General features: G+C 39.1%; 2 protein-coding genes across 4 annotated transcripts in view; both read right to left on the bottom strand.

The window, feature by feature from the left end:
- Window positions 1-2,321: 2,321 nt before the first annotated feature.
- tmem170a (transmembrane protein 170A) lies at window positions 2,322-7,937 on the bottom strand. Its single transcript, XM_053427645.1, has 3 exons — window positions 7,673-7,937; window positions 6,094-6,264; window positions 2,322-5,639 (listed from the first exon to the last, which is right to left on the bottom strand). The coding sequence occupies exons 1-3, from the start codon at window positions 7,785-7,787 to the stop codon at window positions 5,509-5,511; spliced, it is 417 nt and encodes a 138-aa protein (XP_053283620.1). The 5' UTR covers window positions 7,788-7,937; the 3' UTR covers window positions 2,322-5,508.
- Window positions 7,938-13,513: 5,576 nt separating this feature from the next.
- The window catches only part of ppp6r3 (protein phosphatase 6, regulatory subunit 3), a 32,715-nt gene continuing 29,868 nt past the window's right edge, over window positions 13,514-16,360 (bottom strand). For 2 of the 3 annotated variants that reach the window (XM_053427637.1, XM_053427640.1), the window contains exons 24-25: window positions 15,925-15,999; window positions 13,514-15,701 (exon numbers count right to left, since the gene is read on the bottom strand). In XM_053427637.1, the coding sequence (XP_053283612.1) occupies window positions 15,650-15,701; window positions 15,925-15,999 (127 nt within the window). In that variant the 3' untranslated portion in view covers window positions 13,514-15,649. The remainder of the gene's footprint in view (window positions 15,702-15,924; window positions 16,000-16,360) is intronic. The other variant, XM_053427638.1, reaches the window with a different exon arrangement.

The raw sequence follows: 16,360 nt of genomic DNA, 5'->3' as shown, positions 1-16,360 counted from the left end.
TGGGCAAGGTTCCGAACCCAAAGATTTAAAAAAAAAAGAGCTGCCCATGGATGCAACTCCAGACCATTTACCATTAAGCTTTGACCACTGTCCCATTTATTGAATATAAACTATATTGTACATCTAGTTATACAGCTAATATTATTTGGGTTCACTTAAAATACATGTGGTTTCTCTCAGGTATTTGCATAATTATTTACATTTCTGAACAGGATTATCGGTGCTGTCGGTTTTATTGCAGTTCTCACTGTTCACCGCTAGGGGCAGACAAAGGACATAAAATCACCACAACGTTCCAGTTGAAAGATTTTTATTTCATGAAAATAATTAGCAATGGCACTTAATTTACTCTAATAAAATAAATTTTACACCATTTGAATCTGGTAAAAGTTGAGCAACACTAAACCAGGAATGAGGACCTAAGGAATAAACCAAAAGTTATTTTATAGCATTACCTTGACAGTTATAATTGAATTCACTTATTTTCTGTGTTTGTCCATCAGAGAAAAATGACACTGATACATGTCGCTTGTTTACAGTAAAATTACTTGGCTTTCAGTCTTCTGTGCACATTGCCCCCTCTTACAAAACATGAAGCATCCTGTGCATCACTCAGGGATTTCCCGGATGAACTGTACCAGCCTGTATTGATGCATATTCTGCAAGACTTTTTTCATGGTCAGTCTGGACGATGTAGTTTGTGGTGCTGGTCAACAAATGTTTCCAAATATAATGCAACTAGGTTGAAAAGCACCATGAACTACAGTGGATATAAAAAGTTTACACACCCTTGTTAAAATGCAAGGTTTTTGTGATGTAAAGAAATGAGCCAAAGATAAATCATGTCCAAACTTTTTACAACTTTAATGTGACCTATAACGTGAACAATTCAATTGGAAAACTAACTGAAAATAAAAAACTTACAATTACCTTGATGCATAAGTGTGCACACCCTTAAACTAATACTTTGTTGAAGCACCTTTTGATTTTATTACAGGACTCAGTCTTTTGGGGTAGGAGTCTATTAGCATTGTAGATCTTGACTTGGCAATATTTGCCCACTCTTCTTTGCAAAAGCGCTCCAAATCCTTTGTATTGTGAGGGCATCTCCTTTGCACAGCCCTCTTCCGATCACCCCACAGATGTTCGATTGGATTCAGGTCTGGGCTCTGGCTGGGCCAGTCCAAACTTGAATCTTCTTCTGCTGAAGCCATGCTTTTGTTGATTTTGATGTATGCTTTGGGTCGTTGTCATGCTGAAAGGTGAAATTCCTCTTCATCTTCAGCTTTCGAACAGAGGCCTGAAGGTTTTGTGCCAAAACTGACTGGTATTTTTAACTGTTAGTTCCCTCCATCTTGACTAAGGCCCCAGTTCCAGCTGAAGTAAAACAACCCCAAAGCATGATGCTGCCACCACGATTCACTGTGGGTATGGTGTTCTTTGGGTGTAGTGCAGTATTCTTTTTGCGCCAAACATACCTTTTAGAATTATGGCCAAAAAGTTCAACTTTGGTTTCAACAGACCATAACACATTCTCCCACATGCTTTTTGGAGACTAGCCGGCCATGGAAGTTTTTCTTGGTAAGAAAAGGCTTCCGTCTTGCCACCCTACCCCAGAGCCGAAACATATGAAGAAAACGGGAGATTGTTGTCACATGTACTACACAGCCAGTACTTGCCAGAAATTCCTGCAGCTCTTTTAATGTTACTGTCGGCCTTTGGAAGCCTCCCTGACCAGTTTTCTTCTCGTCTTTTCATCAACTTTGGAGGGACGTCCGGTTCTTGGTAATGTCACTGTTGTGCAATATTTTCTCCACTTGATGATGATAGTCTTCACTGTGTTGCTATATGAATACAAACCATTTACTTTATAACCTATTTAGGGTGTGCGTGAATACTTTGCATTAGTATTTTTTCCAAACATCCCCAAATTATCATTCATTTTCTCTTGGCTTTTCCTGGTGGTAGAAGGTCGGACATATGCATCCACTGAACAGCTACGTTTATTAGTTACTTGATCTTCTTTTAGTGTTGGGGCTTAACATTTCTCGGCTCATTTACCCTAGAATGGGCCCTTTGTATCTTAATACTGTATATTTACATGGAGAGCGGGTCCTTGGAGGCCACCTATTTTTTCAGAGTGGTCCAAACTGTTGTATTTAACAGTTCAAATTAAAGCACTTGTTTTGGATTTTTCCCCAACACAACAAGACACCAAGGAAAACACATTTATTGTCTGTAAGGTCAGACAACATGACAGTTGTATCAGTGTCTCCAGTCGAGATGGATTAATGTTGATGCAAACTAGTTTGAAACAGAAGTGAAAATATCCAGACTGAATTTATTAAGGTCACAGTGTAAGATGTAACAGAACCAAAGATAACTCCAGGTCTCAAGGACCTAAATTACACAACCATAAAAAAAAAAAAAATTCTCCAAAATGTACAACATAAACAGCAAGGCCATGGGATTAACACAACTCTATTTCTTCCTGCATCAGCCACACATTTCAATTAACTGCTTTGATTTTCCACTCCAAGTCTTTGTAGTACCACAAATGGTTTCATTTTTCTTATCTCAGGGGATTGTGCATATACAGAACATACAGTGAGATGAGCTGAGTTTAATAAAATCAGTCTCAATGAAGCGACATTTTAAGAAATTACAGTTTGGTGCGGAAGGGAGTTATCTCATCTTGGTGCATAATCTGAAGACATCTTATGAAAAATTGTAAATGAAATAAGATAGGGAAATAAATCATATTTCTCTAAAGTCCAATAATGGTTATCATGGTCACTGTCTGGAAAATACTCCTTTTCCCATGTTGGTCCTAATTGTACTGAACGTCAGTAACCTGCTCTTAACAATCCAACTGTGCTGTAATCAATGTCTACTCATTCTCTAATTATGGCAATTTCCCATTTTTAGATAATCAGATGAAGATGTTTTACTTGAACTTAAATCAGAAACTTCTGCATTCTAGCTTCAGATTGATTTGCTGCATATTTACATGAATCAGGATGCTAACTGTTCATATGGAAGTAAACTACTCGACTGAAGAGTAGATAGTGATGTACAATGGGAAGAATTAAAGCCATCTTTGGTTTCAGGGGTTTAAAAACTTCTTTGAGGAGATGATGATGAAGCTTGCTGTCTGCTTTCTATACCATTGCATAAGTTAAAAGGCTCCTAACCCTTGTTCAAAGGCATTCTGAACAACTGGTCCACTAACTTTAGGCCAACTGGTTTTAATGATTGATTGCAGTATGGCTGGTGTACAGCTGTTCAAGTTCATCAATGGTAGAGAAGTGGACGTTTCTGATCATGTCCAGGCTCTATTACTCCATCTTAGCTCCACAGATTCTACCTGGATTTTTAACAGCTGCATTGTTTCTGTTCCATTTATGCAAAAAAAATTGATTGTTGACTAGATGAAGCTGGAAACTGCTCCAAGTTCACCGTATGGTAGCTTGAGTGTCTTAATTCCATTAACTGCATATTGGTTTACGATTAGTTTAATCAAAACAAAGTTAAATTAATTCCAAACCAAAGACAAATCATTTTGAGAGGAGACTTGTGCTCAACATTAAATACAGTCCTGTTAGTGGTGTCAGCTAATTCAGCAGGTCAAGTCATTACTTGCATCACTTTTAACAAAGAATAAATTGGATGTATATGAAAGTTGTACATGTGTGATGTTAATTCAAAAACACATGTCCGCTTCCACAAGAAACAAATAGCACAAAGACTGTGGGACTCAATTAGCCAATAAAAATACAATAAAACCTGACGGCATGCACATAGACTGTATATGGGACCTGTCAGCATTCAAACCACTAACTGGTTGGAATGTTGTGACTGATGTACAGGGAAACACACTTAACACCATCATCGAAACATCATATTCACACTTATATGAGCAATCTGTATTTGGTCAAAAAGATTGAACGGCTACAAAGACTTGGAAATAAAACGAACAAACAAAATAAAAGTCATTCAAAGAGATTGGAAAAGATCTAGCAAAGGTCATGTTTTGGTTTGTCAGAAAAACTGACAAGTCTGTAATCAATTCACTCTAAACAGATAAACCGACAAACTAAGAAGTTGAGCAGAGAAACTATGAAGACATTCTCTAGTCTGTGTGATCACAAGTTAAAATTTCCAACGGTGTCATAACAGGTTACACGTGGCAGTTAATTTTAATTGCTGATTTAAAACCTAGAGAAGACAGGCAGTCCAACTTGAATTGATCTAAACAAAAACGATGAGGAATAACAAAAGGGTAGCAGTAGAAATGGTTATAAAGAAAGACAGCCCTGAAGAGAAAACACCACTTTGGATATTAGAAAATAGAAATTAAGGCCTCAAAGGAAAAGCCAGGATCTTGCATAAAACCATCATCTTCCTGTATCAAAAGAGCATCTGTTAAAATGACTGTTATCCAGTTACTGCATGGAGTCCAACATTCATATACTGAGGCTGCAGCTGGTTTCACAGTATACAACCCTATGAGAAACAATGTTTATCATATCATGTAAACTGTACATTAGCACATTAACAGTGCAACTGAATGGAAAATGTCAGCTGTCCTAAATAAGGAAACAAATTTAGCAGCATGCCATCACTTTGGACATCACAAAGAAACATGGGGCTGGCTTGAGAATAAAAATCCAGTTGGAAGAAGTTATGAATTCTAAATAGCAACCAAGTTGCACTTGTTCACCCATCTTTAACAACAGCATCCCTTAGCACAAATCAAATGTATATAATCAATGTACGTCCCACTATCATATTGATCCCTAATAAAAGAACATGTGCACATTTAAACCTTCAAATTAGACATGTGTGCTTGTACCTCTGTCTCTGTGAGGACACTTATTGACATTATGCAGATCCTGGCCTCAAACACCTCAACTAAATGTCTAACTCCAAAGCTTCGCCAGAGCTCATCCTAATGCTAACTGAACCTCAGTCATAACCCTCAAACTAAATGTCCTCACTACTTAGGTCCAAGTCTCAAATTGGTCCTTACAACTATAGAAAAACACAAACACAGAACCTAAGAGGTTAATGTCACCCGCATACTACTGCAGAACAACATCATGTTGCCTCCACATCACACAGGAAAAACTGCATCCATAATAATTAAGTATGTAATGATTATTTGTCATTTTTAAATAAACTGTCTTTGCTGATGTGAAGTATATACCTGCCGTGTGATGTGAATACAGTTTTTAGCTGTCTTACAGTGACATCATATAGATGTCTCGACAGCTAATTAGAAGGCTTAGTGCTGTACAACACCTGCTGCTTATTTCTTCATAGTAGACTAAAATCTGTTCTGTTCCTGCTCCATCAGCAGGAAGTGACATCACGACCCACATCTGGTTGGTTCACATGTGGCCCAGGATTTGCCGGTATGCAGTAATGTACCATGTGAAATTTGGGTGCAGCTGGTCCGAGAGTGATCCAGCAGCATCAGGTCAACCCAGACAAGCCTCAGCTCTGCTAAAGGCTGGCGAGGACCCTGAGGAAGGAGATGATGAGGACACAAAAGGACTGTCCGACCCCAAAAACAAGAGCCTCCAAAGAGATCATCCTCTTCCCTGCCGCCTTGTAAACGCCTGCGATGGCTGCACCTTAAAAATATGAAAAAACAATATATAAGTGTAAATTAACTGCATAGTTTGACCTGATGTATTAATAATAATAATAATAAGCAATATGATCATTCTTTTACAAACACTTCCGATTACAAAATAACAGTTCATTGATGTATGATACATTCTGACACTGCTTAAAGTCAACATTATTTTAATTTTCTAAATCAAAATACTGTCAAAATGTGCCAGTTTTACCAGATTTTGTCTCTCCAACATTCAACCTGGATGCTTTACAACAATCGGGCATTAAGGCATAAAGAGAGGGATGCAGTTCCAGCAGGTTGCCGGAAGCTGCCTAACTTTTTAGGTTCAACAGTTACAACAGTACATTAATCAATTGTTTAACTAATTAGAACTTCTTGTACCAACTAGCAAGAGTAAAAATATTTAATAATTTAGTCAACTAATAGAGCACCTCCCCATAACTTACTGGTGAGGACTCCCCCACACACTGGTCCCACGATGCCCATGAGGAGGATGGCAATGGGCATTAATCGGGCCATCTTGTGCTGACGCAGCGTGGCAAGGGAGAGGAGAGCTGCAGGCAGGTGGAAGACCAGGGAAGAAACCGCTGCCCACAGAAACACTCCATACCACATCTCTGGACAAACACAGTCATGCATTCACACATCACTTCATGCTAATCAGATAAGTAATTATGAACAGTACTATATGCAATGGAGCAATTTAATCCGATTATGAAATTGTTCGTTACCATGATTCCTTATTCCACTCACTATATCTCCTCTGTGGAAACGATTTTGACAAATATAGGAGCGACAAATGGAAGGAGACACCTGAATACATAGAATAAATATGATACCATGCAGGTGATGATGGGTCATGGTTGTCGAGTATGATAATCGTTGGATTCAATGCTGTGGCTAAAGTCTCCACATATTAACAGAACTGAACACCTATGGGAGATTTCAGAAGGACTATCCAATCACCACCATTAGAGTTTCACACATCGGCAAAGTCTACAGGTTCATGACTCAAGTCCTAGTCAGGAGAGGGCCAAGTACCGTACTTCAGCCTTTGAGTCCAAGACAAGTCACAATATCTTCTTAATCACATTATGTGCCACTTAAAAAATGTGCACATCAATACAGCAGCAGTTAATTTATCACATTACTATTACTGTTTATAATATAGGTGTATAATTCTTTCCTAAACTTAATCCATGAAAATACATAGATAATCTTTACTGAGATAGAAGAGTACAGAACACAAGGGGTCCACATAGCTCCGGTATGGTGTCAACAAAACCTCATAAAATGAAAATACATATTAGTTCTTTTATATTGATGTTATCTTGATGCCCTTATTGTGCATTTCTGGACTACAGGTGGGTCCATTAGTATTTGGACTAGAGACACAATCAATGGACTATGCCCTATGAGACAAATTGTGATTTGTGAATATGGGCTATACAAATAAAATTTGATGATGGACTATGAAAAAGGCTTTAATACATTAATGTGTAATGTCAGGGTTTACAGTAAACTCTATGGGTTATTTCTTATCAAAACCCTTGAATTAAAGCTGAAAGTTTACACTCACCTCTATGAATTTGTTATAAACCGATTGAGCAGGTGTAAGGAGGGAAAACGTGTCACTTTATTGCATTTTTTGCGAAACAGTGATCTGATTTTGAATGAACTTGTTGCTCAATAGTCAAATACAAGCAGTGGCCAGTCAGACATTTTCTTACCTCGGGCTTCCCCCAATACTAAGCAGAGCCACTAACTATAGCAGCGCACAGAGAGGTTTGTTTTAACAACAGTTGAGAGTTAGCAGGAAGTGAGCTCGCTGCATTAATGTACAGGAGTTACCTAAACAATGCTAACTGTGCGTCCAGCTACTAACCTACAGGGATACATTTACAAGAAAACTCACCACATTTAACACGTTCGTTAACAAGGAAAACGTGAAACATATAGTATGATATTCCTCAACCTGGTGTTATTAAGCTTTGGTAGCTAACAAGATAGCAAACATTAGCCCACCTGAGAAGTCGCTGAGAGATGTGTCGTTTCCTCGGTGTGTGCCATTTTTCCTGGGCACTAAATTCAACCCGAGTATTTGCTGGACAAAACCGATCTCACTGTATCTGTCCGTCATCTCTCACACTGACACTGGACGCTGCATGAGAGACAGCTGGACAAGAGAACTGGGAAACCATCAGAATGGTTGCTCAGGGATTTGACAGCAGCAGGCTTTTTCTCTCCTTTCTATCTTCTTCTCTCGGTTTACTAGCGGATCGCAAACAACTTAAGTTGTATACCGCCACCTAGTGCAGAAGTGTGTAACATCATGTCATTTAACACATTTAACCCATCAGCCCCGTCTTCTTTAAAAATAACGTGCCTTCCTGATGTCTCTTATTCCCTCTCCATCTGTCCCACAAACCCCCATTAGACCCCATCAATTCAGATTATTTGTCAATGTTCCACTTCCCCATTATAGATAAAGTGTAATTTAATCCAGTGTGATCAAATGTTAGTCTTGATACAAGGATTTTATGAATTAGTTTTATATCTTCTTTCTTTCTGGTTCCATATTTTCATTCCTTCTCCTTCGCCAAGTTGAACTGATTCTGATATTTACTTTCTAGGTTTACCAGGCTAACTAATCAGCATACTCATACCCGTTAACCACTCGTGAGCAGGTAGGTACCCAAGAAAAGTGACGAGTATACCTGTGAAGTCTTAAACTACAGCTCAATTACTAAATCTTCTCTGATGGATATTGTCGATTTTACCTTTCACAGCTTGCTCTCCTTCCTATGAATTAAAGGCAATAAAAGCCCCCCAAATATACTTAATAAATAAATACAATAAAAAATGGCTGCTTAGTCAGAGCATAATACCACCCTGTCTGATCTTACCTCCTCCACTTACTGTAACCTAATAATGGTTGCAGTTACCTCTGCTGTGACTACAGATAGATGATGGATAATCTTTTGGAGATTGATACTTTGAACTCAGGGATATACACAGCAAATCCCACATGCCCCAGCTTGTGTCTAGATCCATCTGTGTAGATTTTAAGGAAGTTGCAAAAGCTGTGCCTGAGATACAAACTTGTTTTAATGGCCCCCTCAACTGCAAACCAATCTCTTATTTTCCAGGATACTCCTGGCTACTTTAGTCTCTGGAAATAGTCTAGGTGAAATGTAACTTATTGGGGTTGACTTGGTAAACTTTAAGCCCTGTCTCTTTAAGCCTACCAAACCTATGTCCTCTGAACTTGGTGTATTCCCAGCAGTCCTGTATTGTCTTGATTGAGGGATTTTCTTCACTTCAAGCTGCTCCAGTATGCTAGTGCAAGCGTTTCTCTTCTTAACTCAAGTGGTATCTCTTCTGCTTCTGAGTATTGCACTAATAGGTGTTGACACAGTGATATATACTGCAAACTTTCCATTTTTTGTAAATATGACTTTGCTGCTGCTCCACAAGCAATGCAGCCATAGTCTATTGCAGACCTCATGCATGCCCTATATATGTTAATTAATGCTTATTATCCTGCCCCCCAGTTATAGCCAGCTACTGCTTGTAACAGGTTTACTGTTTTTACATTTTGTATCTAAATACACTGCTCAAACAAATTAAAGGAACACTTTTTTATCAGGGTATGGCATGAATTCAATTGGACTTTTTTGATAATTATCTGGTCAGTTAAGTAGCAGAGGGGGTTGTTAAATCAGTTTCAGCTGCATTGGTGTTGATGGAATTAACAACAGGTGCACTAGAGGGGCAACAATGAGACGACCCCCAAAATAGGAGTGGTTTTGCATGTGGAGGGCATTTCAAGTTTCTCCCTCTTGATCACTTCGACTGGTTTTCGATTAGTGTTGGCTTTAGCTAGAGTCATTATCTCTACTGGGAGCATGAGGCGATTTCTTAACCCTACAGAAGTTGCACAGATTGTCCAACTCCTCTAGGATGGCACATCCATGCGTGCCATTGCAAGGAGATTTGATGTGTCTCCCAGCATAATCTCCAGAACATGGAGGAGATTCCAGGAGACAGGCAGTTACTCTAGGAGAGATGGACAGGGCCGTAGAAGATCCTCAACCCATCAGCAGGACCGATATCTGCTGCTTTGTGCAAGGAGGAACAGGTTGAGCACTGCCCGAGCCCTACAGAATGACCTCCAGCAGGCCACTGGTGTGAATGTCTCTGCCCAAACAGTCAGAAACAGACTTAATGAGGGTGGCCTCAGGGCGCGACGTCCTGTAGTGTGCCCTTTGCTCACTGCCCAGTACCGTGGAGCTCGATTGGCATTTGCTATAGAGCACCAGAATTGGCATGTCCGCCACTGGCGCCCTGTGCTTTTCACAGATGAGAGCAGGTTCACCCTGAGCACCTTTGATAGACGTGAAAGGGTCCGGAGAAGCCAAGGAGAACGCTATGCTGCCTGCAAAATCGTTCAGTGTGACCTGTTTGAGTGGTGGGTCAGTGGTCTGGGGAGGCATATCCATGGAGGGACGCACCGACCTCTACAGGCTAGAGAACGGCAGTCTTACTGCCATTAGGTATCGGGATGAAATCCTTGAACCCATGGTCAGACGCTACGCTGGTGCAGTAGGTCCTGGGTTCCTCCTGATGCACGATAATGCCCGGCCTTATGTGGCAAGGGTATGCAGGCAGTACCTTGAGGATGAAGAAGCAATTGAATGGCCCTCACGATCACCTGACCTAAACCCGATAGAACACCTCTGGGACATTATGTTTCGGTCCATCAGACGCCGCCAGGTTGCTCCTCAGACTTTACAGGAGCTCACTGATGCCCTTAGACAGATCTGGGAGGACATCCCACAAGACACCATCCGTTGTCTCATTAGGAGCATGCCGCGTCGTTGTCAAGCATGCATACAAGCACGTGGGGGCCACACAAGATATTGAGAAGCATTTCGAGTTGCAGAAATTTAATTTTGGCAAAATGGACAAGCTTGCCACATTACTTTTTCACTATGATTTTCGGGGTGTCTATAAAATTGAGCCCTCTGTAGGCTGAAAACTTTTATTTCCATCAAAGATGTGGCATCCTTTTGTTCCTAAGACATTAAACTGTCCATATCAGTATAAATATCCAACATACTTTTTTTCACAATGAGATCTGATGTGTTTTCAAAGTGTTCCTTCAATTTTTTTTAGCAGTGTAGTTGATGTATATTCCATGTATATTTGTTATCAAGCCACAGAAATGGATGCTTAAACTCATTTTCTCTCTCCATCTGCTCTCCATATAATGTTAGCTTCTCAGCACCAAGCGTGCATTTATTAGTGATCGTCGTGTAACAAGACTTGCTTGTTGATGGCTTAAACCCCCAGTCATAAGCCCACTTCAATATGATAGTTAGAATCTCTACTCTTTAGTTTTCTCTGGGTTCAGACCACCTGAGAGTCTGAGTCCAGCAAATACTAACCCAACTGCAAATCTTGACTGTAGCGGGGGTTTTCACAGGAAACAGGAGTGGGTCAACAAACGTCACCAGCTGAGAGTAAACTACAACACTCGCTTATACCTATGATTATATTTAAAAAAAGGCTTGAACTGGAAAAAAGGTTTTTTAACCTATATATTTAATTCTCAAATGATTAATTGATTCAGGGGTAAAACCACAAAGGTAGATACAGTAAAAAAAATGTTTAAGGTATGTGTTTAACTTTACAAAAAGAAATATTTCTATCCATCTTTTGTTGATACATGGCAACTTCATCAAGGCAAGTTATCCACCACAGTTCTGTTTGACTTTTACAGTGATCTAGTCACAAACTATACTCTGTGATTTTGCCCTATCTAGTGTCTGACTGAGTTAAGAAACCAGTATTTGGTTTATTGTACAATTACATTTACTTGTATAACACCAAATTTGGCACAAATATGCATTTTAAATCAAATATGAACTGCTTTTTTGGGTCAAATATCTACTGTGGGGCACAAAACAAGTGTGCCCATAACATATGCATTTATCTATTATTCAGCGGCTGTGGCAGCGCAATCGTCTTCCAACCAAGTTAGTGGTTCGATTCCAGTCTTCCCAATCTGTATGCCAAAGGGTCCTTGGGCAAGATACTGAACCATGAATGGCCCATCATAGAAATAAAGTAATTCCAATAGATGAACTGTATGAATGTGTGGGCAAACTAAACGTATTTATATAAATATTGCCTATTCACCATATTTAACATGTTTTTATTAGATTCTTCAAAGTTTTCATTACACAAGTCTGGTCAGACATGGATACAAGACATGTACTGCACTTCTGTCCTGGAGAGTTTACCCAACTCAGGCTTTTAGGTGCTGTTTTTTTTCTAAGATAAATCAAACTTGATATGGATACTTTTGGATATTTCTGTAACCATTAGAATAAAATAAAGGCTCTCATCTGTTGCTATAATGAGCTTAATACTTTACATCCACCAGACTCTTTCTGGAACCTATCTGAATTTTCATCTGATAGTTCAGGGATAAATTCAGAGATCATCTTTGGGCACAGACTGAAGTACCGCTGAGTCAGTAATTATAGCGAATTTTAAGGAATTCTCTCCAGGCATTCTTAAGATGGCGTGTTGACAAGGCAAAAGTGTTTGAGAGGTGAGTAACCTGGACCTCTGATCTCCAAATTCTAATCAAGTCATCAAAGAGGACATTCCACAAGATTTCTCTGAGATGTAGGAGTAACACCAATATTAATTTGGACAGTTTAGGAGTACTGCCAATATTAATTTGGACAGTTTTTATGTCCAAATTAATATTTGTAACAAATTTAAAGGAAATTCCCTCAAGGTGTTCCTAAAGGGATAGTTCATCCAAAAATGTAAATTAACTCACCGTCTACTCGCCATTATGCCGATGGAGAGGTGCGTGAAGTGAGTCCACAAAACATTTCTGGAGTCTTGGGAGTAAACTTTGTTAGAGCACAAGCCAATAAAATTAAAATCAATGGAGAGTCCTTCTTCAGATGTAATAAAACAGAACAACCATAACATGCCTCCATACTGCTCCTGTGGCATCATGCAAGGGTCCGGTAGTATTTGCCTTGAAACAAGGTCATTTACATCCGTTTTTAAGCTTAAATGTCCTCTGATATATCCCGACGAGGTGCACTCAGAGACCGTAGTAAATGCTAATTCCGCTAGCTTAGCCACTTCTGGTGGACTTTTAAGCTTAAAACACATTGGAAATGTACTTGTTCCAACTCAAATTTGAATGTCGGGATTGGGGACAATTGGCTGACACCGTGCGAGCAGTAAGGAGGCATGTTATGTTTTTGCTGTTATTTTATTAGGCTACGTCTAAAGAGAATTCACAAATGTTTTCAATTATATTGGATTCGGCTGCTACACTGTTAACCCCTGAAAATCCAAAATCGTTTTTTTTGTGGACTCAAACAACTGAGTGAATTTTCATTTCTGGGTGAACCATCTCTCTAAAATAAAGGGATTAGACAGATAATCTGAAAACAGGATGCCTCCAGCCACTGGCAGAGGAATAAAAATACTGACCTTCCTTTTCCAGGATTTCTCCGTGAAGTTGAAGCAGTGCCTAAATCAGGGCTCAGAAGCTGCTTTTCTACAAAGGACAGCACCAGAAGACAGCCACTGTTGAAGACCACCTCATGCAGTGTCACGTTAAAGGCAAATTTATATTCCAGTTAAGCATTTAATCCAATGAAAGAAACTGACTGCCTGGCAGCTCACAGCTATGGGTCATTGAAGGATGATTGCCTTATTGTCATTAAGCAATTAAGGTCACATATGGAGAGCATTAAAAAAAAAAAGTCTGTGGTGGGATTGTGCAAAAATAAACAAGCCTAATAACCCATCTGCAAAGACCACTGAGCTTCACAAAGTAAGATGAAATTTAATTTATCAATAATCAGACAAAAAGTGGGGGTCAAGTTGTCAGTTGTAAATAGCTTATTCTGTTTCTAACGATTGTACAGAAACCGAGTTACAAAACTAGTTTATTTTGGAATCAAATGCCAAACACTGAATCACATGATTCTAGGGAGAACACATTTGAAGTGGAGATAGGGTTCTGTAGAGACAAGGCGGCCTTAATTTCCTCCCAGCTGCTTGTAGATGCTCTGGTAACTGGCCTTTGTCAGGTTCTGTTAACCTCATGTAATATTCAGCCGTAATGCTTAAACATATTTCAAGACTAGCTCATGTTCATTTTCGCCAAAAGTTGGTCATTTATGTATAATATTAAAAAGGTTAAGCATATAGCACCTCAAAAGCCAGACAGACATTTTGCTCAGGGGTTGGTGGCGACCAAACCAAAGCTAAAAGGCCATATATACAGAGGCAACTAGAGTTTGTCTGAAACCACATCAAGTTTGAAATTTGAAACTAAGTCAATCCAAAGTCTCATTAAAGTGGATTTTTAGTGGATGAAGGACCAAAGCTGCGTTCAGGCTGACAAGAGCACTCTGAAAGATGCTTTACTCAAAATGGACTTCAAAGATGAACCATCACTGCACAAAGGTCTACATTAGAAAGGATATTTTACTTTGGTTACTGCTGAGAATTAAGATAATGCAGGCAGTTTGAGTAATTAATTCAAACTATTGAAGGCATATCAGACACCAAAACACCAGACAACATTTTAAAGGAAGGATATTAGGAATCCTCCTTTTTAACAAGGGTGAACAGTAACATTTTACCAGTCACCTAATCTACGTGGAATGTTGACTGGCTCTATTTTGATTGGTCAAAATAGTAAATGGTTCAGCTTCTCTGCTTTGGTGTGTTACTCTGATTTGCCAACAATACCTTGAAAAAAGGTGCTGTTTTTTCTCCAGAGTTGTCAGTCTGAATGCAGTGCAAGTATGTGACACTGCTGCCTGGAGCAGCCTTTCCAAAACATTAAACTCTTAACACATACGGAATCAAATTGACTTTTCTTATAATTTCATGTCCCTTTGTGAAGTAAGTCATGGCTGCTAAGAAATTACCGTTTTGCAGACTGTCGTCAGCCTACAATTAAATGTTCTAAATGTAAGGGTAGTATAAAAGGAAGACGCTCAGAAAAACTATTGGTCTAAAAATAATTTGAACAAAAATAGAATAATCAGAGTGCTGGGCCAAAGAGAGGGGACTGCAGTTCTGAAATTGGAGCTATAACATCAACCTCAGAAAGCATTTACAGCTCCCACTTTAGGCTGTGCTGACAACAAACTGCTTCTCTCCTGCTGAGCATTCTAGCTGTGAGGTAGGAACCCAGTTAGCATAAATGCAGCTCACTAGAAGGGGAGAGAGTGTTTGTATGGCTCTTAAGTATCAATACATAACCATAATTTTACTTCCATAATAAATAAATAAAAAATACCAAAAAGCTTTGTCTTATTCAATGCAGAAGAATACATGTGAAAACATTTACCAAGAAGATCTGCAGCTACTGTGTGGTAATTAAAACGTTTGTTTTTTTTCCAATTGGAAGGAACAGCTTTGCTCAGACAAAGACCAATGGTGGGCAAGTTATAAATAAAGCAACTGTTGTGTCTGGCTGCTGTGCAGGAGAACAGATCGATCTACTAACAGCTTTATAGTTGCTTTGGTCACCAATGTGCTATTCCCGTTTCTGTGGTAATTCATCTTATGTTTCTGTATACATTTGTCTTTTTATAAAATATTTTATTCATACAATCATTTCTTTAAACTATAGCAACATTACCATTTAATTTTGAGTGGCAAGATATCAGTCAGATATCACCTCATAAGAACAATAGTATATAAACAAAAGCAGAAAAGAACCTAGTATCCATTTGAATTTGTCTCTTATTTTGCTTTTCAGTTCATCCTGTGTCTGTACACCTGTCTGTGACTGTCATTGATGAGCCGATGAGAGTATTGCTGGTCCTGGTGGGGCATGTGATTGGTAGAGCTCTGAACAGTGGCCTCTGCTGGTTAGCCAGGAGGAGGGCCCTGCGTGGCAGAACAGGCTGGCCATTGGCTGGCAATAAACGACCCTCATGCTGGCCCATTCACAGCTGGCTCGGAAGACACAGCACTCTGGTCTATTCTGGAGAGAAACACAAAGATAAAGATATGGACATTAAGGAGACAGAAGGAAATAGATATACATACATTTTAGAGTAATACAATAATTAGCTGTACTCTACTACTTTTCTCTGAGTTAAGATGTATACTGAACATTACGCATTATGACATTTGAGGGGGTTTCATGATTTAGGGGTATATCATGGAAAGAGTCAGGATCAACCTCTCCCACAGGTTTCACTTACTTGGCTTCCTCTATGGCTGCCATTCCCTCTAGAGGACCATTGGGAATCTCTGCAGTGGACCGACCCTTATCACTGCTTAAGTAAACAAAGGAGAGTGGAGTCTGTCAATAGCTCATCTGGAAATTTTGTAACATAACTCAAATAGATCATGATCAAAAGGAAACCACTTATAGTAAATGCTAAATTAAGGATTGATATTTGCACTGATTTCCTGAGTCAGTCTAATTTCTATTCTAACAGTCGAATACAGTTTGATTCTTGATGATTTAGTTAATTCAGGAAAATATCAAAGTTGCTTACACTTTTCTTTTTTCCTTGAAAATATAACTGTCTGAGGTTCCGGTTTCATTTCCCACATTTCATGTTATCAAAAAGTAAAAACAATGACCTATTAATTTAAATGCAAAAGACACAAACATGACTTTTGCACATTGTA

The sequence above is a fragment of the Pleuronectes platessa genome, chromosome 7, assembly GCF_947347685.1.
Source record: "Pleuronectes platessa chromosome 7, fPlePla1.1, whole genome shotgun sequence".
Taxonomy (NCBI): domain Eukaryota; kingdom Metazoa; phylum Chordata; class Actinopteri; order Pleuronectiformes; family Pleuronectidae; genus Pleuronectes; species Pleuronectes platessa.
The sequence above is the reverse complement of the archived record's forward strand: the minus strand, read 5'-3'. Positions and strand labels throughout refer to the sequence as shown.